The sequence below is a fragment of the Neolamprologus multifasciatus genome, chromosome 5 (assembly GCF_963576455.1).
Source record: "Neolamprologus multifasciatus chromosome 5, fNeoMul1.2, whole genome shotgun sequence".
NCBI classification, from domain to species: domain Eukaryota; kingdom Metazoa; phylum Chordata; class Actinopteri; order Cichliformes; family Cichlidae; genus Neolamprologus; species Neolamprologus multifasciatus.
The window spans coordinates 23,347,871-23,372,000 of NC_140443.1; the positions used below are offsets into that span (position 1 = coordinate 23,347,871).

At 39.9% G+C, this 24,130-nt stretch overlaps 2 protein-coding genes across 2 annotated transcripts; one reads left to right on the plus strand and one right to left on the minus strand.

The window, feature by feature from the left end:
• Positions 1–1,582: 1,582 nt before the first annotated feature.
• Positions 1,583–11,406, minus strand: stx16 (syntaxin 16). The gene is given in 10 exon segments (XM_085158860.1): positions 1,583–2,843; positions 4,509–4,589; positions 4,960–5,103; positions 6,090–6,178; positions 6,268–6,430; positions 6,644–6,715; positions 6,717–6,785; positions 6,876–6,983; positions 7,076–7,087; positions 10,956–11,406. Coding segments are annotated over 10 exon segments (921 nt in total). The 5' UTR covers positions 11,037–11,406; the 3' UTR covers positions 1,583–2,741.
• A 2,302-nt stretch (positions 11,407–13,708) lies between these two features.
• Positions 13,709–23,580, plus strand: dgkab (diacylglycerol kinase, alpha b). The gene is made up of 24 exons (XM_085158842.1): positions 13,709–13,853; positions 14,544–14,629; positions 15,830–15,906; positions 16,199–16,343; positions 16,741–16,815; positions 16,973–17,022; positions 17,350–17,424; positions 17,582–17,698; positions 17,801–17,918; positions 18,098–18,186; positions 19,119–19,229; positions 19,537–19,635; positions 19,721–19,771; positions 19,918–19,991; positions 20,137–20,211; positions 20,311–20,396; positions 20,478–20,567; positions 20,654–20,814; positions 20,938–21,002; positions 21,141–21,231; positions 21,336–21,516; positions 21,630–21,750; positions 21,858–21,918; positions 22,593–23,580. The coding sequence occupies exons 2-24, from the start codon at positions 14,557–14,559 to the stop codon at positions 22,671–22,673; spliced, it is 2,166 nt and encodes a 721-aa protein (XP_085014968.1). The 5' UTR covers positions 13,709–13,853; positions 14,544–14,556; the 3' UTR covers positions 22,674–23,580.
• Positions 23,581–24,130: the final 550 nt, after the last annotated feature.

Genomic DNA, 24,130 nt, shown 5'->3' on the forward strand with positions numbered 1-24,130 from the left:
GATATTGTTAAAGGAAAATAAATGTTGTTGACAGTATCATGACTGGATAATACACTACAGGTTTATTTCTTTGTTTGTTTGTTAGTTTGTTTCCTTTTCATCACGAAAAATCCTTTGGTCACTGGTCTCTAGTAAAGCTATGGCTGCATCCAACAGTTATTTATGTCATCAATTAATTCTTCTTCTTTCTTTTGCTCTTTTTAAGACTCAGCACAGCAGATCATCTGCCTCGATCTTACCCTATCCCTGCCATCCTTCTCTGTCACACCAACCCTCTGCATATCCTTCTTTGCCACATCCACGAATAGTGAATATTCTCTCTGGACTGTCAAACATATCCACTGTATGAAAATCTTAACATCTTATATTTTGTTTTATTCAGCCACTATCCCGCATAAGTTTATCCAAAACATTTTCTTTCAAAGTATCCAGGATATCAGTACTTTTCTCCCCTTACACTGTGCCACGAACATTAAATTAAATACCAGCAAAAACCAGTGTCCCCCCCCCCCAAACAGAACTAGGACATCAGTTTCAAAATCCTGTGTGGTATCTCAAGTTATTGCAGTCACATCTCCAGAAAGCTTGAGCCCTGAACTCGAGATCTGAGCGGTTGGTTGAAGTTTTTGAGTTCTTGTTTTTCAGACCTGAACATTTCATGTGGCTCAAGAATGCAGTTAAAAAAATAATTTGAATATCACAAAATTTCAACCCATTCATGTGTACACTCCAGGAATTTAATAACATCCCACTAAACTGGTTTGTAAATACAGTGGTGTATTGCTTCTCATCACCTTTTATTGAATATCAAAACCAACAAAAATGTCAAGAAGCATAAGCACCATACACTGGTGAAGCGATAAAACTGCAGGGTAGTGTCCCCCCGACCTTCACTGATTATGGAAGTAAGTGTCTTCCTCATGGACAAGCACAAGCTCTAAAAATCATCCTGTGGGACCTCAGCCCACTTATCAGTCAGTGCCACCTGGAGATGCTCCTGAGTCTGTGGAGGAGGATTGCGATGTCTGCCTGTCATGCCATCTTTTCCATGGGCTTTATATCAGGGACTTATTGCCCCGCAACTTATCCACGACACTATACCAGTCAGGTTGTCATGGCATTCTTACAGAAGTCATTTTCTCCAAAGCCTTTTTCCAAGGTTGGTTGTGTTTGATAGAGGAGTGTTAATTTTGGTTTTCTCCCCCAAATTGTGTTTTGAGAGACAAGACTACTCACAGTAATGAGTCGGGGATGACCAAATCCCACATGTTGGGAATTATCCCCAACCCTACATGCACATGGGAAAAGCTCTTCCAAAATCGAACTGAAAATAGAGCGGTGCATTATTAAATCCCTTGAGTGGGATTTTGGGCACCTGCAACTCTGGAATTTTAGTGTGAGGTCAAAATTTTGCATGGCTTCATTAAATGTGCTAAAGTTTTAAAAAGAAAAAAAACTGTGTTAGGTAGGTGATTTTTCATGGAACAGATGTTTAAATTAATAGTTTTTAGTGTTTAATGTGACCTTTGTTTGCAGTTAGTACCATTTGTGCAAGACGTGAACACACAGATACGCACACAACTCATGTTCCAGGTTTATTTTTTAAAAAATTAAGCTGCTGTCTCCTCACCCGTTTGGTTTCCAAAATCAATACTTAAGTAAAGTACCACTTGGACTTCTTCTTTTTTTTACATACAATTTCACATCAATGACGAAGATGATTTTACACGTAAAGTGTAGAGTTGAGTACAGATATTTAAACAAAGCGCTCCATCGTTTCAGCTCATCAGACAGCCAAATGAAATGTAATGTGTAAATCTGAACAAGGAAGAAAGGGGGGGAAAAAAATCACAATGCGGTCTTCAAATGTCTCTTCATTGTGTTGTACTACATCCGTTTCCTCAGTGGAGTGATTATTAACTGTTGTGCTCAGACTACACATACACTCTATTCAATTTACAGCAAACCTGACAGAAAACAAAAAAAATCTCTGGGTTATATGAAGTTACTTGAAAATAAATAATTTGCTTATCATACAAATGACAGTAGTATTACATCCACGACACCCCGACCCATTCCTACCCCCTAGGGCTCAATATGTGCAAACTGCAAGGGTTTCTTAAAAAAAGGTAGCACTTGGACCATGGAGAACAAAAACAAGTGTTTTTAACATGAGCACTTCATTAGAGCGCAGCAAGCGTTCAACAGGTATGAAGTTAAAATGAAGTGGAGGAGATGTATGGCTGCATAAACCCTCCTCAGCCCAACCGTGTGGTAACAAGGACCTTAGTATTATTTTTCTAAAGTGAGGAATAAACTGATAAAAAACAGATGGTCCTTTGGTACTGAATGGCTGTTCTGATCTTAAATGGTACTGCCCTCATTTTTAAAAAAAAGTTCTCAAGTCTTTCACAGTAAAATACTGAGCTGGGATGTAAATATAATGCTAAGATGAAAATGTCCAGTTGAACAAACCTCTGTCAAAGTCACTTAGGAAAAATAGACACTGTTGATTGTTTTTTTTTTTCTCATTCAAATCCGTCAAAAATAACAGGAAAAAACAAAACAAAAATCTAACTCTCCCATTAAAAAAACCCCCATCTCCACTAACCCACAGTGTCCCCACAAAGATTTCTTCTTAGCATTTCCCGGTTGGTGTGAAAGACAGTAGAATCAAGTCCAAGTCCACACAGTTGCACAACAAACACCCAGGCATAAAACAAAAACGGAGGAATGAGTGATCAGAACTTTGTTCCAAAAAGAATAATAATTAGAACAATGACTATGATGAAAAGGATCAAAATGACCAGCATCTTTCGGTTTTTCTTCTGATACTGTTCTGCCTGAAAAGAAAATAAGAATAATTTTACATAACACCATTCACTTTTGATGAATAAGTACAAATGGGGTCTTTTTACACCACAGGACAGAAAAAACATCTGGTCAACAGGCTCTAAAATTTCCTGAAACATTATATAACAAAACATCCAACAGCTTGTAGAACGACCTTTAGCAGCAACAACTTGAAGTAATCGTCTTCCGTATGACTCTATCAGTGTCTCACATAGATGCGGATAAATTTTGCTTCACTTTTCTTTGCAATGTTGTTTCAGTTCTTTGAGATTAGCAAGCCTCTGTCTCTGCACAGCTCTCTTTCAGTCAGGCTGAGGTCTGGACTGTGATTGTGTCATTGCAATACCTTGATTGGGATCGCTGTCCTGTTGTTTAACCCAGTATAGGGCTGTTCGACAATATATATATAGCGGATGACGATATAAAAACGTCTATCGTTTCATTTTACGCTATCGTTTGTTTCGTGGTGTCGCAAAATAAACTGTTTACGGCAATATTTTTTCATCGTTTTGATGGTCACTGTAGTGGCTATATTAATTTCTTAAAGTTCTCTCTTTCTCTTATATTTAATATAACCACACTACGGACGGACAAGCGCCTGTTTTTATGCGTTGTCGTTAGCAACAACGACGGTAACACCATCGCGTGTCCGGTGGTTTAGTTTCCACATAAACCTTTGACAATAAAGCTCAAGATCCTGTTGAGACTTTTCAAAATAAACTGAATCACGTGAAAGAGTATGCAGAGTATTTATGGATGAGAAGCAAAAAAGAGCCGTCAGGTGCTAAAAAATAAACCTTAGACTCAAACGTTAGAACAGTTTTTTCCCCGCAGCACGCCGTGTAATAAATACTCACAAAGAAAACGGCGGCCTTTACAACTTATGTCTAAAAATATATAGTTTCATGCATCAGTTAAAAAACTTGACTCCAGGTACACGATGCCCAGCTGGAAACACTTCACGCAAGTCGAGCTGCCCGAGATTCACAGAATTTACAGAAAATGTTACATTTTTGTGATTTATATCGTCATCGGACGATAGATGTCTTATATCGGGATATGAGATTTTGGTCTCATCGCACAGCCCTAACCCAGTATTAACCACACTTTAGCTGTTGGACAGATGACCTCACATTTGAGTCTCGAATACTTTGACATACAGAAGAGTTCATGGTCAATTTAGTGCTTGCAAGGTGCCAAAATCCAGGACCTCTTCTCCATCGTGCTGACAGCTGGTATGAAGTGTTTGTGCCGATATACTGTGTTTGTTTTTTGCCATTATGGTCAAACATCTCCACCTTAGTCTGTCCAAAAGAACACTGACCCTCATTTGCTAACACTGTGTATATCACACGCATGAATGTTTCAGGCACAAATCAATAGATTCATTTTTTTGTACTTTATAAATACATTTAGAAGTGCCTCTGAGCATGTGTATGAACAAATCACAGCCTGGCTTTCATAGGAAATTTAAACGAGTCTTTAAAATAAGTTCTACCACCAATACTGCTACAAATAATTATAATACCTATTATTTCACTTTGGTCATTATTTACAGTTTTCATTCCATAAGCCAAAAAGTGTTTAGAATTACTTAAAAAATGAAATTGCCTGGAAAGAAAACAAGACACTAAATAAAGAAATTTAGTGTTTACCTTTTGTAACTGTTTCAATCCGTCTTCTGTTTTAACACAAGCCTGCTCCACATTGAAGTCGATTCTATCAAGAACGGTGCCCTAGAAGGACAAAAAGAGTGTTTTTTTGGTTTAAGGGAAGAAACTCATTATAATTGTAGATCGTGTTTGCAGTTTTGTAGCAAAACTCCTCACAAGTCTATGTATACTCTTCCTTAAAGATCAGTTCAAAGTGTTTTTTAAAAATAACATCTTAAGTTATTTTGTTCAAATACTATTTATACAAACAAAAGTAATCTGAAAGCTCCTGCCGAATAGGATCAGAATGAGCTTTATTTAACTAAAATTCAACCTAGCTCCTTTTTGTTATTAATGATTGATAAAAATGGATCTTTTTTCCATTTTCACATGTGGCTGATGCCTGTGTGTGCACGTTTTTCCTGTGGTAGCTCAGTGAATTTGCTTCAAATACCTGCTCCACCACCATTCCTGCCAAGTCCCGGAAAATCTCATTCAGATCTGAGATAGACTGCACTATCTGTCGGATCTCCCGCTCTCGTTCTTCAACCATGACTGTGTTCTGCTCCACCAGCATCAACTGATCGTCCGTGAACCCCTGAAAAATGACAGATTCAAGAACAAGGCTGAATATACAAATGTTATAGACTAGACGGACAGCGGCAGGGTAATGAGCTGTTTTTGTTTTATTCAGACCAATTTCCATTTCAATAACACAGAAGATTTTACAGTAGTGTAGTGTAGCCAATGTGTTGCATGGCCAACACACAGAGGCCGACAACCATTCCCACTCACATTCACACCTACAGTCAGTTTAGAGTCTCCAATATAACCCAACAACATGCACATCTTTTATAGAGACTCCACACAGAAATGGATGACTTTAAACCCAGGACCACCCATTTTATAAACAAAGCATTTATTTAATTCCTCCACTGAGGCCATTTCCTGTCCGTTAAGAAGTACCTAAACACAATGTAACTATTTTTAGTACAAATTGGGAGTTAAATGTGTAAACATTGGTAGATGTACAGATTATTATTATTATTTTTTTTTTTAAATCTTAATGGTACTGATAGTCATGGATACTTCTGCTTTTGGTTCACTGTGTACACAGAGCAGATGTGTATACAGTGTCAGCATACATGCATTGTGTTCAGAGATGTAGGCCAACAGCCACTGGATTTATCTCAATTACTGTGTTTTGTATTAAAATATCCTAAAACTCTGAACTGGTGACTTTATCTGAGCCGGAATCAATTTTAGAGCCTTCTTATTGACAAACGCATCAGGCATCCTGCCAGGAAACGCCAAAGAAAATAAGGAACAGATAACCCAAAAAATAAAAAAACAACTCAGTCTGGTTTGCTGGACTGAGCCGTGCTGATGGGTTTCTTTGATTTACTGCTTATAATGAAGAAACACTGTTAAAAAAGCTGTTATTTTTCTTAAACAGCTCATCATCTGGAAAAGGCGTTTGGTTTGCTTGTTATGATTATTTTGCACCTGTTTTACCGGTCTGTTCCATTTAAGCTTAAGAGCAGCTCTCTGTGGACACCCCAGCTCTAAACATGCTGTCCTCACCTTGTCATATAGAGCTAAATCTTCATCCTCTTCCATTAAGGGCCCCGAGTCAAAAAAGTGCTTTGATCTCTCCTCTCGATTCTTCATACCTGTCAGACAAGCCAATGGCACAATGAGGACAAAAATACTTAACAACAGTTAAAAAACCCAAACATGTAACATGCCATGCAGTCCTTACGTTTTAGATAGCTGGACTGTGTGTGCCTAAAATTGGTTGACAGGTCCTGCAGGCTCTGTGCCAGAGAGGAGACCACATTTCTCAAGAGTCGCTCCTCCTGCTCTGTGCAGTGACCACAGCGAGACTGCAAACCAGTCACGGCTCGCTGGCATCGATGGAACATCTGCAAAAACAACAACGACTCTACTTGTTTCATTTCTAAATTCACTTCAGGCTCCATACTAGAGCGTGCTCTCACATAAATACTTATTTATGTTCAAATAAAAACAACCGCTAAAACATATCCACGCAGATTTTCAGCTGAAAGAAAAGAATCAGCATTTCACGTCTAAAAAAAAAGCAGCATACATATCACAGTGCTGCTAAATTATCTCACCTGCGTGATCTCCTGAGTTGTGATTTCTATGGCGTGCTCTTCTTCGCTGCTGTCATCCAGTGTGGGACGATTTCATGTGCTTGTCATGAAGCAAGGCCAGTTCCTTCATCTTCTGCTGGATCCTTGTGATTTCATACTGGATCTGAAGACAAAATGTATTAATTTATTTGCTGAATTTCACTTTAAAGAGACACTGAAGTAGCTGCAAATTTCTACTACAGTTTCAGTTTACCTCATCTACTCCATCTACCCATTTGGGAGGCAGTTTCTTGGTGACCCCAATCGCGGCTTCGGGATCCAAACTGATCCCTGAAACCAGGGCCATCCGATCATCGGCCAACTTAAAGACACAAGAGGATCCATTAAAATGTTTTACGTGATAGAGGGTAAAGATGACGGTGTTCCGTCTTTTAGTAAGAGAAATGACAGTACCTCATCAAGCTCCTAATATGATTGGCAGATATCAGAGCGGTCCCATCCAACCGAAAACAAGCAAAGGGAGAAAAAAAAAAAAAAAAGAGGAATAGAAAGTGAGGCCCATGAAATATAAATATCCATCCACTCCCACTGTTAAATTACTTTGAATTAGGAATAATAATCACTGTAAAAGAGGCTGTTGACATTCATTGTACATTCAGTGTACAGTTAAACTAAATATCTAAACTAAAAAATATCATCCAGAAACCTTTTTCTGAATCATTTTACTTTAAATCAAATGATTACAAGGAGGAAACAGTGTGAGAACAGAGAGAGCAGAAACCTGTGAGTCTAAGAAAAGGAAAATGAGTTTATGAGTTTTAGATTAAATAGAGTTCATTGTTAGTTGCTTTGTCTTCTTCAGTGATTGATTTGTCAGTAAAAAAGCGAGAGGCGACTTGGTTTGCTGCCTTCTTATTTCAAACCTGAGTGTTCAGCCAGCAGCAAAATGTTCTTCGTTTCTAACAGCTAACGCAATTTTAGATGCAGCTCTAAGCAACTTAATGGTCCTGCTGTAACAAAGCAACTAAAAACCACCTGAGCCAAATATTCTAACAGCTTCAATGTGACGGCTTGATAACGGCCGACTGGTCTAATCAGTTTAGCTCCTCATAATTTTAATGACCAAGCCTGTGAGACATTTAAATCAACTGTGTTTATCCCCTATATCGATGAAGCGTAACACGACGCCAGTGTCAAACACACGTTTGTTACAGTACAAGACTGAACCTGCACTTCACACTTCTACCTGTATTTTTTAGCCATTTCAGACATAAGATAAAGTGGTTGGAGCAGTTTCATTGAAGAAGAGACTAAACAATTTGAACAGATATTGAGAAGATGCTCATTCGGTCACAAGAGATCGTCTGTAAATCCAAAATTTCGATTCTGTTCCAGGATTTCACTCATTTCTTTACTGTTCTTCACTGGCAGCTAATATCCTGCTAGGTAAAACACTCATTACAACATTTTCACTGTGAATAGTTAACAGGGAACTAAACCTATCTGAGAAGAGATGATGGGCACAGAGATAAAGTCAACAAACAGGTGTGCAGGCATGCAGAGGAGGTAGGGTTGGGATGGGAACCGTTCCAGTTGAGAACCACTATCAAATTTTCTATTCCCCTGGAATCTTGTGCCTCAGAGCTTAACAATGCCTTTCATTAATGCTGACATGTTTTTTCTGACAGCTGACAGCAAAGTCATTGGGCTGGAGTGTTTCCATTAGTCTGTTTCTACAATGTGCTTGGACTCAAGAGATATTTCAAGCAGAAAATGAATAAGGAATGAATATATAATAAGAATCAATGATGGAATTGGTATAAAAAAAATCTATATCAGTGTATGACCCAACACATGTTGGGAGTGTAACTATCCAAAGCCAAATGTCTGGGCTCTTTTACACCAGCTGTTCTGTAGATGAAACAAAATGCCAAGAACTGACTGAGTAATCTTTTTTTTTTGTTTTGGTTCTTGGAAGGAAAAATAACAGACATTGTATGACTAGCTCATGTGCCCTATTAGGCATGAATCACCCTCCCAAAAAAATGAAGCCACAGCAATGCTTCTATCTTCCTCACTCTGAGCTTGCTCCCTGTTGATCCTGATCTAAACCCAAACAGGACACTCTTACAGAGAGGTAGTGTTGTTCCAGGAGCCACAGCCATTTAAAGGGCTCCACTCTGTAGATGTGCCACACGGGTATTTTTGAAAATGGAGATTTTCCGTTTTCGTTTTAAAAAATAATCCCGTCCACACGTAAACGCAGAAATGAAGAAAAACGCTGCTAGGAACATGCCAAAGCAACAAGTGGCGATATATTCCTAACCGTGTAGAAATGTTGGCCAATCAGAAGTCTAGAAGCCTCGGTGGGAAATAGTAAACAACGATTGGGGCATAAAAGCAGAACAGAGTCGTATGTGTGGAGGGACAGTAACTGTGTGTGTGTACGTAAGCCTTTAAACACTGCAGAGAGTACAAGTAACAGTAACAGTGTTGTAGAAATTCATTTCACTGAAACAATAACGTGGCGCACAGTGTGACGTCAAAAAAGGCACACACCTTTGACGCTGCGTTTTCTCCGTTTTTCTCGTCCACAGTAAATGCAAAAACAGAGTTTTTGAAAATATCCACCCTGGCAGGCGTTTTTAGAAATTTCTGTTTTCAGTGACCGAAAACGCAGTTTACGTGTGGACGAAAGGTGCAAACGCATAGAAAAATCTGCGTTTTCAAAAATACCCAGGTACGCGTGGACGTAGCCTGAGAGATCGGCATTTCCACTTCGCTCAGCGCCATGAGGAGTGGCAGCTAAGTAACAAAGGCCGGTTTTGTTACTAAGAATTTTCCCCAAACAAATGCAGAATGTGTTAACCTTAAAAGTTCATGATCTCTGGGCTTCCAGCGGGAAGAAACTGATCTACACCAGCGTGTGGGTAGCACGATAAAATGTTCACAGCAGAGTGTGAATATTCACGTGTGGCATACACCTGCCCGCTTGAAGAAGCTTCAAAACTGTGTCAGGGAAAGTAATAACTTTTGTACTGTGGTGGAGTTTAAGCTAAAAATATAAGTAGGTCATGGCAGGATTTTAATTTCTTTCTTTTTGTTTTTTTGTGCATCAACATTAAATTCAGTGTTTTTATCACTGCTAGTAAAAAAAAATGCCAGCATTTAATGTTTTAGCTCTCCAGCAATAAGCTCCATGCAGCGACTGCTGTTTTTAGAAAAAAGAAACTAAATCATTATTCAGTGTCACGGAAATCACTATCAGAAAGAACAGCTCTGCTATAGAGGAACATATAAATATATTCTTCTTGTATCGTGATCACTAAAAAGCTCACTTGTTTTTCATTATATCTGCATTATATAGACAAAAGTATCTGGCCACATTTCTTAATCATTGCTTTTATGTGCTTTGGCCCTGAACTCTTACTTTCAGAGAAGGGAAATCTGAATTGTGCAGCGTGTTTCAGTATGATTGTGCCCTAGTGCACAAAGCATGGTTGGATGAGTTTGGTGAGAAAGAACCTGACTCCTCCACCAACACAGAGCACACTGAACTAGAAGAGAGACTGCAAGCAACCAACATCAGCCTCGGACGGCACAAATGGCCTTCTGTTTAAATGGGCAAAAAAAAAATCCACGTGTTGAAATGGAAAAGTGTGGCGATCAATTTAGAATGGGGTGTTATAACAGCTACTGTGACATGCGGGTGGCCCACTACTTCTGTCCATATAATTTAACAATTAAAGGATAGGTAGTCTTTCTTAGTGACAGTTTCCAGGAAGCTTTCATTGCCTTTGCTTTTCAAATTACTGTATTTATTTTTAATAACTGCAGAAGAGAATCAGCTGCACTCTAGATCAGTTACAGGTCACGACTCAGTATGATGCGGGCTTTTGAAAGGCCACAGCAGGGTTTTTTTTGTTTTGTTTTTTTTTACAGTGAGGCACACGAGAGGATGCGAAGAAAATGAAATCAACCATAACCCTCAGTTAACCTTGACCTAAATATATATATAAAATATATATCCTTGTCATTTAAAAAAAAAGGGCGGTTATAGACATTTAACTAGCTAAAAGCATGCCTGCAACACTTCTTCATCCTCCATCATCGCCTCACTGAGTCACATCACTGTGAACCACTGAAACACTAACGTCGTGGAGGTCATCCAGGATAATAACTAACAGCAGCTACAGCTATCACACACCTGGATCTAGCTAACAGGGATCGGTGACTGGCTATACGCAAACACACACAGTAAAATGTCAAAACGATGCAGACCACTCACCGCAGCATTGCTACGTGTACTCAGACGGGGGTCGTATGTACTCACTTGCTCAGCCAATATCTGCCGGTTTTGGATTGCATTGTTCCGCATTAACAAGAAGGCATCTGTCAGACGCCTAGTGGCCATGACTGCCTTGCGTGATAATCTAAATTAACAAGGGGGCAGAGTGCGGATCGAAAGATCCTTTATTAAATTGAGCCAACTGCCTCTGACCAGCTGCTAACACGGCGCTAGCTTTAGCTTTGCTTTGCCTGCGATGAATGGTGAGAAAAACTCGCGATGCAGCGCCTACAGCGGGAGACACACGGCCTGAATCATGTTGATCCGCTAAGCCGCTCTAATACTGAGGTAAAGAAAACTAAACATGACCGAGATTTTCTGGTGAAATGTCCGCTTTAGCGTCAGACTGGTAACGTTACTCCGCTTTAGGTAGCTACGGAAGTAGGAGAACGTAAACATCTGCGTGAAGCAATTCTTCTTCTGCTCATTAACTGCGCTATCATCTGTAACGGAAGTCAGTCATCGCCACCTACCGCTTCAGCTGAGAACATCAGACAGAGGCGTTTCCAAGGCGGTACCAGAAGGGCCTAAACCTGTTAGGGAAATTGGAAATAAAAACCAAACAAAAGCACTTGAAAACTGGTTGTAAATTCAGTGAGTTTACATTAGAATACATAACAGCCTAGTTGTAACATAGCAGCCTCCTTGAAACACAAGGTTTAACAGTGTTATACCGGGCTCATTGAAGACATAACAAAGAAGAGACAAATTAGAAATTTTTACTAAGCCAATTTATTAATCATAGCCTGAGAGAAGATGAATATAAGAAAGCTAGGTGCTAACCTATAGACTTAAAATAGGAAAAACTATGACACAACAAAAAGAACACCAAGTTAGCTGCCTGAAAGGCACCAGCCTTCCGGGACGAGGAGAGCCTTCTTGGAAGGAAAGCAGCTTATATATGCCATGTTCCAGACACCTTGGAACTTGAATGTCAGGAATCTCAGGAATTAATGTCACTCCCAAGTTAGCAGTTTTCAGAAATAGTAAGGAAAAACAGGATTTGTTTTGGTGTTATCAAGGTAGAGTCATTCAGGTATCAGCAGCATTATACTGCAGCATATACTTGGATAGAGCCAGGACAATGCTCGGCATATGACAAATACACAATACTGGCAGTACAGATTAAACGTTTTACAGTTTTACAACTATTTACTTTCATCTTTCATCTTGGATTGTTAAATTAGGGTTGCTAAGGCTGCTCTGACTTTCCAAGTAGGAAATCCAAGTTGTTGGTGTTCAAGCTTTCAAAAATCTAAAAACTTATTGTTTTCTATCCAGAATATAAGCAACATAGAAAATGGGGTGTTACACCTCCTTATCTGGCTTTCAAAAACAAGAATTGGGTGCACAAATTTAAATTTAGTTTGGCCTTTCCCTTATCCACACATTAGGCAATTTTTTTAAGGCAATTTCTAAATGTCCCAAGTAAAGTTTTTTCCCCCACATACTCGTTTCAAATTGAGGTTTTTTTTAGACTGAAAAGGAGAAATACTGGAAATGTGCTTATGTGGAGATTTACATATGTTTATACAGAATAGAGTGTTCTGCATCACGATGCTACCAAGGAATAGATTTTCCTCAGTTTGCAAACCTGAAAAGAACCACGCAACTTTATTTTGTTGGCTTCATGAGGGCACCTGTTTAATTCATCCTGAGGTACCATGAGTGTCTGTACCAACCTTTGAGTCAGACAGAGCAGGACTGATATTTCAGAATGGCTGATATTTGTCAAGTACTCCTTTACAAAGCACATTGTGAAAAACGCTTGAGATTTCTTTATAAATTGTGTAATAACTTGTGTAATTTGTTTCCCCTGTCTTACTGTTTACAATAATTTCAGCAGTATTTGCAGTACATGTAGAAGAATAGCATCAACTAATCACATGGTGGTGGGGAGGCATCTTCACTAAATAACTAGCACTGTGAAATTCATCGCTAGAACGTAAAAACAATGCCCCTGTCATCTTTTCAATATAACTTTAACAAACTGTATAAATATAATAAATATAAATATATAAACTTATATACTCACCCATTCACTGAACTACTGCTCTTTTAAGCAAATATGTAATCATCCAATCACATGGCAACAACTCAATACACTTAGGTATCCAGACATGGTATAGTCAAAATTTGGTGTAAATAATCTGAAAGCATGGATCCAGCCTTCCTTGTATTATGTATAAGGATTTTATTATTCTCTAAATATTGGCATTGACTCAAAAACCCACTGGTAACACCAACGAAAAAAGAACACAATTGAAGCCAAGGGCATTTAACAGTTAAATAGCTGTCCCCCTCAATAAAAAGATCTCTCGACCCCACCAACATCTGTCTGTGGCATAATGTCTACATGCAAGAGTCAACAGTCACGTTTTGCACCAGAAGTCATAATTTACGACAAAAAGTCAAAAGAACATTCAGGGTGGAAAACCAGTATACTGTGAAGAGTCCACGCACAAGTGGGACTAAACTAAAAAACGACACGTGAAAGCCGCTTCACCGGTTCGTACTCTGACTTTTCATTCAGTCACACCTGCTCATGCATTCCGCTACATTCCAGCTTCCAGGCTGAGAGCCGCAGTGTTTAGATAATTGTGGTGACCTGTTGTAAGGGCACAATAGCGCTAACGAGTGTGCGCGCGTGCACCTTTCTGTGCGTGCACGCGCTAGGCGGTGCCACTATCTGTAATTATGTAGCGAAAAGCTCCTCCTCTGCCCATTCTTAATCCCTTATCCGCTAATACCGCAGCAGACATTCACCCACAACCACCAGCTGCCATCAAACAGCATAGCAGCGGTGTGTGCTGCTAGAGAAGCTACGAGAGACTTTATTCGCTTCTTTTTTCTCCATCCTCCGTCCCAGGAGAGAGAGTCAAGGTAAGAAGCCTGTTAGAGTTCACGAGCCCTCCTCCTTCTGTCCGAGCACCTGTGCAGCACTTCGAGAGCGGAACAAGTTAAAATAATATGTAAATGTGTGCCTTTGTGTGGTGTGTGTGTGTCAGCCAGTCTGACATCCTGGCTTCACATTATAATCCTGTTTGACGGATGCCCCCTTTTAAAATGGGTCTTAATTGCTGCTTTGCTCATTAAACTGATGGGAAGTTAAAAAGTGGTTTTAGCCGGACATGTACACCTGCACAACCAGAAAATCTACAGGCCAGTGTTACATCTACTCCTCCGCTTCTCTGCTGCTGGCAGTTGATCGTCAGTATTCACAATCTGGAGCTCTTGATGTTATTACTTGTTACTCCTCAGCTCCATGTTTACAGGATGATACAATCTGATTTTCACTACTCTTTCCTTAAAATCAGCAGTGGTTAGTGAAGAAATGTTGTTTTAATAGCAAGTTTTTAGATTGGTATCCATTAAGAAAGGTATGCTCCGTTCATTAGTGGCAGTCCCAGGAATGGAGGCAAACCAGTTCTGCTGACACAGAACACAGAACATGACGTAAAACATGTTACATGTATGGCTGCCTCTCCCTGGCCAGGTTAGTGCTTTATCTGGGTGCTGCCTGTGTTATTGACACCTCTGTGAATGTCCAGTCACTGTTCCCTCATTCTTCAGGAAGCAGACCAGGATGGCCTCCTCTGATGATACAGAAGGGTCTCTGACTCCTGTGGATTTTATCCAGCTGCAGCACTACATGGAAGGTAAGTTTCCATTTTCTACATTGTTTTTTAACCTGTAAGTAAAGTAAACTGGAACAATAATCGTAATAATAATAATGTTGACATGTTTATTACAGATTTAAAATGTATATACAAATCCATTTACACCAAGCACTTGATGCACACAAGATACACTGTTGTGTTTGTATCAAAGGCATAAAACTAAAGCAATGAGTGATTACTGAGGCCAAAGACGACAGCGTCCAGGACAGAATATAAAAACAATGCGTGCATTCAAACTGTAATTAGAGCCATGCAAGTCTCAAGTGCATTCTCACTAACAAAATGCAGTGTAACTCAATACTCTGGCAAATTTCTCTGTTAAATTAATAAAGCAGCGGTAGCTCAATATGCCATTTATTTCACAGTGTCAGTTTATGTACACTGAATTCAAGCTTTCACCTTTCTGAGGATGAACTGGCGATGACTGTGTTATGATAGCTCCGCTCTCGATCTGTGTAACTGTCTTCCATCTAATCTCAACCCTAACACTCTTCTTGGCTGCACAGACACTGGACACCACATCACACATTTACAAAAAAGTGTAATTTTTACTTTACTTTACACTTTTGTTTCACTCCTTTTTAATGAATTAAACATCTGAGCATTGGACAATGTGAGAATAAGTATCGGAAGTCTTCAGAATGATTTATGAAGGCAGTGGGGAAAAAAAGCAAGATAAGTGGAGACGGGAGTGTCGCAGGCAAAGTCCAACAAAAATATGAAAAGTTAACTTTGTAGATCCTAACCTGCAGCACATGTGCACTCTGCTCCTGCATGTAGGCAGAAATATTTCAGTTAAAAGTGCAGTCGGTATCACTGCCTTACTTTAATGCTACTCATTCAGCATCCACCCAAAATCACAAGCGGCAACTCCCAAACATAAGTGCATGCTGTCCCTTCGCTGCACATGTTGACAAAAAAGTGTGCGCTAAAGGGCTGAAAATAATCCACTGTCCACTCAAAGGCTTTAGAAGAAATGAAATGGGTCTGTAGGCTTTTAGTGTTTGCACGCTGGATAATGGATGAATGGATAATTACACTTGCTCCTCTCCAGACCTGGGAAAGGTAGTGTGTGCATTACCTCACACTGCAAGGCCCAAACCCAGATTTAATGACTGACAGTCACAGTGTATCCACATCTACAGCTACGTTTTGACCTTTCTGATCTTCTCCCTGCAGAGAGCAATTTGAGGGTGAAAGATGTGATTAAGGAGTTTCATCCAGGCGGTCGATTCTCTCAGCACAGCTTTGGAGAGGTAACTTTTTTAGGCAATCATATACTATATTTCCCGTGTCAAATGTTCCTAATACTCTACTTATTACAAACAAATCAAACATGAATTTATTCATATGTATTATTAGTTGTAAAAGTTTGTTTTACCTCTATTTTTAACAATGTGCTTGATTAAAAACACACACGATCTTTTTAGGAAGCTTTCTACCACGTTTTTATGACATTTTCTAAAAATCATAGTCAGACTGTTGCTCTGAATGGAAATGTTTTATCCTTTGGTCTCATTTGGAAATAACTTCAACTTCTCTCTTTAGTGCGTCGATGCCGAGGGCTTCTGTCTCTTTCTCAAGACCTACTTAGAAGTGGAGGACTTCCCTGCAGATTTCTGCCAGCGGCTTTTTCGTTATTTCCAAAACGTGGAGCAAAACGGCTCCTCGAAGAGCCCTCAGCCCAAAGAAGGTAAAGACTTTTTATATTCTGACTTTGTTGTCCTTTAACAAAACTGTGCAGCACATTTTTTGGGGGGAAAAATGTTCTTTGCACTCCCATTCAGTCCTGGATGTGACTGGAAATGTTACACAAAACTCCCAGAAAACTACCAAAAGAAAGACTGATCTGCTAAGGTAGTATTTTTTCAGTGACTACCTGTTTGTGTGCTTATTATTTTTTTCATATCTTGCTGTCCGGTCACAGTAATGAGGCTGTAGGCCGAGCTTTGCAGATTAGTGCACCTGGTCCAGCAACAAAACTATGATAAAATACTTACTTTGATATTCCACCAATTTTCATCTACTGCTTTTTTTAAAAAAAAAAACCTCACTAAATCTGAGGACTGTGTTCGTTCCTTGTTTTTTAGGTGGAGTCTTTCTTCGTGATGTGTCCTGTTACTTCTCAGTGTTGGAGAAAGAACAGCCGCGGGAGAAGCTCGAATGTTGGTTTTACTTATCTTTTGATCATATTAGGAGTTTTTATTGTAGTTGCAGCTGCATTTAATCCACATTTATTGCTGAAAATGTCTTAAAATTGAGGATATGCGACTGTAAAACCCACTGTTAGCTAAGTGACTAACTGACTTCGTTTGGTTCTAGTTACATTCAAACTTTACGACAAAGATGGCAACGGACTCCTGGACAGCTCTGTAAGTTACTCAAAATTACTCACAAAGGTATAGAAATAGATCTATGTGTATAGTGTAAAAAACCTGTTGATTCATGTTGAAAAAATTAAGGTACTGAAATTTATCTATCTAGAGTTAGACTTATATCTCTACATGTGGACTCAGTTTTGGCCAGTTCTTTGCATTTATAACTTCTCTGGCTGTAGCATACATAATATTTTAATTTTGCGATGTTTTAAGTGCATTGCACTTGGCGCCTCGCTGACTGTCTTAGATTACTTTTGCGCGCTAGTTTGGATGGATACAGTTACACCCAATCTCACCAGAACTCTTTTGTCTCTCTTTCAGGAAGTGGATCGTATAATCACTCAAATGATGCGTGCCGCTGATTATCTGGGCTGGGACGTGACTGAACTCAGACCAGTATGAGTCTTTTTTTTCTGTTTGTTTCTTCTTCTTATTCTGCATGGCTTTTGAACTTTTTTGTTTACCAGCCCACATAAAGTGTGGCACCTGAAAACACAGGCTGAGGGTGTGACAGAAGATTCCTATAAATAACTGGTGTTTTGTGATGGAACAGGTGCTCAAAGACATGATGACAGCGATTGATGTGGATGATAGTGGCACCGTCACTCTGGAGGAGTGGCTGAAGGGAGGCATGAACAATGCACCTTTACTTGTTCTGCTGGGGCTGAAGGTGAAATTTTTTTTTTATGCAATCCTTCCTTTCTTTGTTAAACTGCCTTGACTTAACTAAAAGATCTGACCAACTGCTGTTATTTTCTCTTCTTCTCAAAAGATGACGGAAAAGGATGGGCAGCACATATGGACGATGAAGCATTTTAACAAGCCAACCTACTGCAGCGTGTGTGAGAGTATGCTGCTCGGCCTTGGGAAGCAAGGACTCAGCTGCAACTGTAAGAGATCACAACCGCCACCAGGGGGAAGCCAAGCTCCTCTTACCCTGTATAAATGAGCTGGTGGAGACGTGCATTTTACAGTGACACCTGTACACTCTGCTTTCTGTCAGCATCGCTGCAGTTTCTTATGTTAAACGGTGAGAACCTTTCTCACCCACTGCATTTTCTCCTTCTAGGCTGCAAGTACATCGTCCACAGCCAGTGTGCCAACAAGAATCCCGAGCCCTGCGCTCGTACCTTTGTCAAATCTAAACAGGAAATTGGTGTAAGGAACACAATGATTGATTTTAATTTCCCTTTGGCTTATGTATATTTCTGCTTTTAGATATCTGGTTACATTTACAACAGCGCTTACGTTTTATGCAAAATGCTATTTTCAGTGCGTTTATGGGGATATAGTCGCATCTTCTCTCTTCACTTGTTCTCTTTTTAAAAACCAAACGGCAATGACCACAAGCACATTAAGAACAGGGAACATTAGAGTGCATTAGTCAGTAAGTGCAGCCTCTGTTTTTTTCACAGTTTTTAAAAAAAACGAGGATTACTGCCTGCACAATCTGCTCTGTACATCTGTTAAACGTCCCACTTTTGCACAAGCACAGATAGTGGCCTGGTCACTTTCTTTCCTGGCTGCAGCCACAGCAGACACAGTAAAAAAAAAATCAGTAATGAGCTGCTGTGGGAGGTGGAACTGGTTTGTTTTTATTCAATCTGCCAGTTCAGTTCCATCATGAAGCCATAAATCTGCAGCTATTTTCCACAGCTGCTTAGGAGCAGGGTGTATTCTGTACTGAGTCTTTTAAAGTCAGCTATAACATAATTTTTCCTGCAGCCATGCAGGGATGGGTTGCCACATAAGTCGGCTCGAACAAGCCAGCATGAATGAATGAATATGTGAACATAGCGCTACCCATTCCTGCTGTCAAATTAGTTGTTTTTTCCAGATTTCAAAAAACAAAAAAAGTGATCCCAGTGATTTCTTCTGTGATGTTTATACACTAGATTAAAGCAGGTAGACTCTTTGGTTCACCCGCATCTGCTGGTTGAACTTATCCACCTTTAAAACTGAGTATTCACTTTGGACTTTCTGTAAATATTCATGACTCACAATCTGAAAACAATACCAGACAACGTTGCCACTGGTGCTAAGTGGCAGTTTGTGCATAATGCCTGTTTCGTGCCTCCTCTGCATCTCAGATACCAGCTCATGACTGGATCAGAGCTGATTGCGGTGCCAGCAAGTGTGATGTCTGCAATAAGAAGATCAAAACTTTGGCTGGGAAGCGCTGCGTGTGGTGCCAGGAGTTGGTGAGTACATTAGTGAATACAGAAATTGCATGTGATCAGGCCTGCTCAGCATCATATCACTGGAATCGGAGGTAGAGCAGGGTCCTCCACCAACTGGGTGGCTACCAACTGGCTCCTCCAGTCAGTATGTCGAAGTATGATGACTCCAGTCATCATACTTCGAGTGTGTGTGTGCACTCAGGCATGGAAAAAAGTGCTTGTATGAATGTGTGTAATTGGCTGAAAAGTATTGCTCTGTCTATATAGCTGAATGAGTAAGAACAGATTACCATTTTTAATTAACTGAGAATTGTTTTGTTTTTTTAAGCGTCACGATGAATGTGTTTTGCGTGGCTTATCGAACTGTGACTGCGGGCCGCTGAAAGATCATATACTGCCTCCGTGGGCCATTTACGCTGTCTCAAAGGTAAAATGACTCTAAATTACTCTATGAATGTAGATTTTTAGGCCATCTGTCTGTGAGCTGGTCACTAAGTTTTTGTTTCTGGCAGGAGGAGGACACCAGCCTGTTGAATGTCACTCTTGATGGCCACATCCTGCAGGTCTCCCAATATCAAATCTCATTAAATAAACTGAATTTAGAGCCACCAGAGCTATTATATGTATATAAAACATATAACTCAATGTCTGTGTATTTTGCAGATGACTTACATAATCTAATGGATCCTAATCTGTGGGATTTTTTCAGATTGTTCCTGTTCCTCATACCCACCCTCTGCTGGTGTTTGTAAACCCAAAAAGTGGAGGAAAACAAGGCGAACGGTAGGCAGCACAGTCCTATGGGATCAGAAGTTTCACGCTCCATACTAAAAAATCTGACATTTTGGAGATGCTTGCTTCCATATCAATACATAGGATAATACTGTGTCATTGGCAGTTTATAACACCTTTAGCTTTGTCTTTGCAGAGTGCTCAGGAAGTTTCAGTACCTGTTGAATCCACGCCAAGTATACAATCTGTCCGATGGAGGTCCTGCTCCAGGGTACAGCAGTGCACATTAAACACATTATAGGACTCTATAGGATTTCAAATGCACATATCATTTGAGTATTTTTATGTTAATGCTGACTCTGTCTTTCAGTCTGCACTTCTTTCGTAATCTGTGCGACTACAGGATCTTGGTGTGTGGAGGAGACGGCACCGTTGGGTGGCTTCTGGATGCTTTAGGTAATGCGTGTCCTGCTGAGTTTCAGACAGCAGGTTGAGCTAACCGTCTGAAGCACTAAATAACATCTCTTGTGATTTTAGACAAAGAAAACCTCCAGGTGAATCCTTCTGTAGCTGTGCTGCCTCTGGGCACTGGGAATGACCTGGCTCGCTGCTTACGCTGGGGAGGAGGTAACAACAATCAAAACAGGAACTTTAATGAAAGTGTCAGATGTCAGTTACATATTTAAGCTGTTTCTATCATAATCCCATGAAAGGATACGACGGGTCAGATTTGAAAGAAATCATGAAAGAGATTGAAGGGAGTGAGTTGGTCCCCATGGACCGCTGGAGTATCCAAGTGATACCAAATGACCCTCATGAGGCAGGAGACCCTGTGCCCAATGAGATCATTAACAACTACTTTTCCATTGGAGTGGTGAGTCACGAACTCTACAGGGAGTTTGTGCATTCATCAGAAAAATGAATGCATTGCATGAAATATGATTCATGAGGAATGTGATCGTTTTTCATGTGATTGCACTTTCATCCTTGTGTGCAGGATGCTTCTATTGCTCATCGTTTCCACTCCATGAGAGAGAAACATCCCCAGAGGTTCAACAGCAGGTACGAATTTATGTTAGCAGTCTGAACCTTTCCTCATAAGAGGTGTAACAGAGCTCAGTCTACTTCACAAATAAATTCATGTTTTTTTTTATTTGTGTGTTTGTTTTTGGTCAAATTGTTGTTCTCTGTCGTTTTAAGAATGAAGAACAAACTTATGTATTTTGAATTTGCCACTTCGGAGACCCTCTCATCGTCCTGTAAGAGGCTGAAGGACTGTCTAACGATTGAGGTTGGAATTTCTGCCACAGTCAGGCTGTTTTACCAGAACTATGCATATTTGTGAATAATGCTGAAATGTTTTTATTTTGTTTTGTTTTGTATTTGCAACACCAGTGCTGCGGAAAACCTCTGGACCTGACTCGTGTCTCTCTAGAGGGCATAGCTGTCCTTAACATACCCAGCATGCACGGAGGCTCCAACCTCTGGGGTGAGTCTAAGAAGTCTGATGGCGTGGCAGGGCTGGAGCAGAGTGAGGTTATCACTGACCCCGAAGCTCTGAAAATAGTTTCCCAAGGTGAGACGGCTGTTTACACTCCTGAATCCTCACATATCATTGTCATAGATTGTAGTGCTGATTTGACATTTACGAACACGGTTAATTTACTCTGCTTTTTAACAACTCCTCAGATATAAGCGATAAACGATTGGAGGTGGTCGGGCTTGAAGGGGTTATAGAGATGGGACAAATCTATACTGGGCTGAAGAGCGCTGGGCACAGACTGGCACAGACCTCCCAGATTACCATCAGGTTGTGAACTTTACCTACTAAACAACAGGAATATTTTTCAGTACCATACAGTGTGTATATATAGTGCAGTATAATTACACATTGCTGTTATTGCTCCCTATGTGCAGGACATCTAAAGCATTTCCAATGCAGATCGATGGGGAGCCCTGGATGCAGCCTCCTTGTACTGTAAGCATTATTAAATAATATGATGAGGGGGAAGAGAAGAGACAACGGCAACATAATGCAATCTAAAACATTTATAAATGTCTTTTGATCAGAAATTGAATCATGTTACTTCTACAGCAAGTATAACCAGAATTGATTGTGATTAATTTAACTTAAAAGAGACACTTGAAGTCCAAGTGTCCATCTTTACTGACCAGCAGACATTAACACAAGATCATTGGCTCTCGCTTAGAACTGAGTGGCAGCGCTACTTTCAGACCACCTCACTATTGTTATGTGGGTAAGACAGAAAGAGGCAATCATGTGCAAGTATTATGGGAATGTTCCAAACGGTTTCCTTGTTGGAGACATGTTTTGGATTTTGTGGGCCAATATTTGAAGTGCAATTTGCCCTGTTCACAAAAAAGACTGTGTCCCCTTGGGGACAGGGGTGTCCTAGCACAGCTGGATAAGTCGGTAATGAAAGTATTTTATTTATAATTTAGACAGTTGAAGAGCAATGGGGATGGTTTCTGTGCGTTCATATCCAAAGACAAATTAAAATATAACTTGATATGAGCCACATAGTATCTACTGACAGCTGGGCAAATGAATAGTTACCCAGCAACAAGGAAGGATCTTAAACTCTGTGGCTAACCTAAACTAACCTAAATTGCATCTTTTATGAATTTTAGATCCACATAACTCACAAGAACCAAGCTAGCATGCTAATGGCTCCACCTACCAAACCATCCAGCTTCTTTCACCTCAAATAGAGTCGTGGCTCCTACGTCCTCTGGCCCTCTGAGGATCACTGCAGCTCACCAGCGTTGGATTGAGTGTGTAACCGTGTGTTTTCATTGTTTACTTCCTTTGCCCCCAGTTCCTGACATCATTTTAAGATACTGCTTTCATAGACAGATGCCACACTGACAAACCAATATCAAAAGTGCAAATTTGACAAGTTTGACTGCTGCTTTTGTGTGCCAATTTTCATGCAATGCATTATGTTTCTATAGATAAAGGATCAGAGCACATTGTGTACCTACAGTATAAGCACAAGGAACATGCATGTACTAGCTGTATTTTATGTTGTGATGTTTTGTTGTGCTAAATCATATTTACAGTAGTATCTGTACTTCCTTGTGCAGCTTGTGACAAAAAGCAGTTCACCAAATAAACTGTCCTGTGTGTTGACAGGTATTTCATTGCCAGTGTTCATCCAGTTGAGAGACAAGAAGATAGATAAGAAGATATTCATGTGAATGTTTTGACTGTTTCTTAAAGAACTGTTGATAGAATAATGCAAGGAACTCTTGATTGAATGTAACTGAATATGTGTTTTTTTGGGGTTTTTTGAGTTATGAAAGTGATAAGGAGAGAGGCATTCAATACAGCCCTCCCATATTTAACGTGTTTAGTGGCAGCAGCATTCCACTGTGTCTAATACGCCCGGTGTACATACCTAAAATCATATTTAATGTTAGCTTCTGTACCACTTTTGTCCTGTAACCTCACTTTGTCAATTTAATTCTTTGTGTCAACACTTTTATTAGACTCCTTCACTCTGAAAAAGCTTCTCAAACACACAGACATGACTGATGAGGTCATGCTAACATTGGGTGGAAGCTAGCCAAAGTATTCTACTTTGTGATTGAATAAATAAAGTTTAAAGTTAAGATATTTTTTCGGCAATGTGTTTTCAACTTTCAGTAGTCTTGTGTTGGATATTGAGTGTACTTGTTTACACTTGCAATATGCTTGTACTGGGTTGCAAACACTTTTTCTTTCAAAAATGCCTCAATTCTTCTTGGAACTGATTCAACAAGTTGCTGGAAACATTTCTCAGAGAATTCGGTCCACGCTGACATGATAGCATCACAGTTGCTGCAGATTTATCAGCTGCACATCCATGACATGAGTCTCCTGTTACATCATGTCTCAAAGGTGCTCTACTGAATTTAAATCTGGTGACAGAGACCACATAAGTGAACTCATTGTCATGTTTGGGAAACCGGTTTATGATGATTTGAACGTTGTGACGAGGGATGTTCACTGTGAAAGATGAATACATTGTGGTTGTAAATGGATCAGCAACTATACTCAGGTAGGCTGTGGTGTTTAAACGATGTTCAGTTGGTACTAAGAGGTCCAACGTGTTCCAAGCCACTGGCCATTCTCCTTTGACCTCCGACATTAACAAGGCTTTTTAACCCAGAGGACTGCTGCTCAC

Bases quoted from the DNA above. Each gene is read 5' to 3' on its own strand.
- dgkab (XM_085158842.1), top strand. From the start codon at position 14,557: ATGGCCTCCTCTGATGATACAGAAGGGTCTCTGACTCCTGTGGATTTT. The intron at 18,187-19,118 runs GTAAGGAACACA...TCTGCATCTCAG, and splicing joins AATCTAAACAGGAAATTGGT to ATACCAGCTCATGACTGGAT. The intron at 21,517-21,629 runs GTGAGACGGCTG...ACAACTCCTCAG, and splicing joins TCTGAAAATAGTTTCCCAAG to ATATAAGCGATAAACGATTG.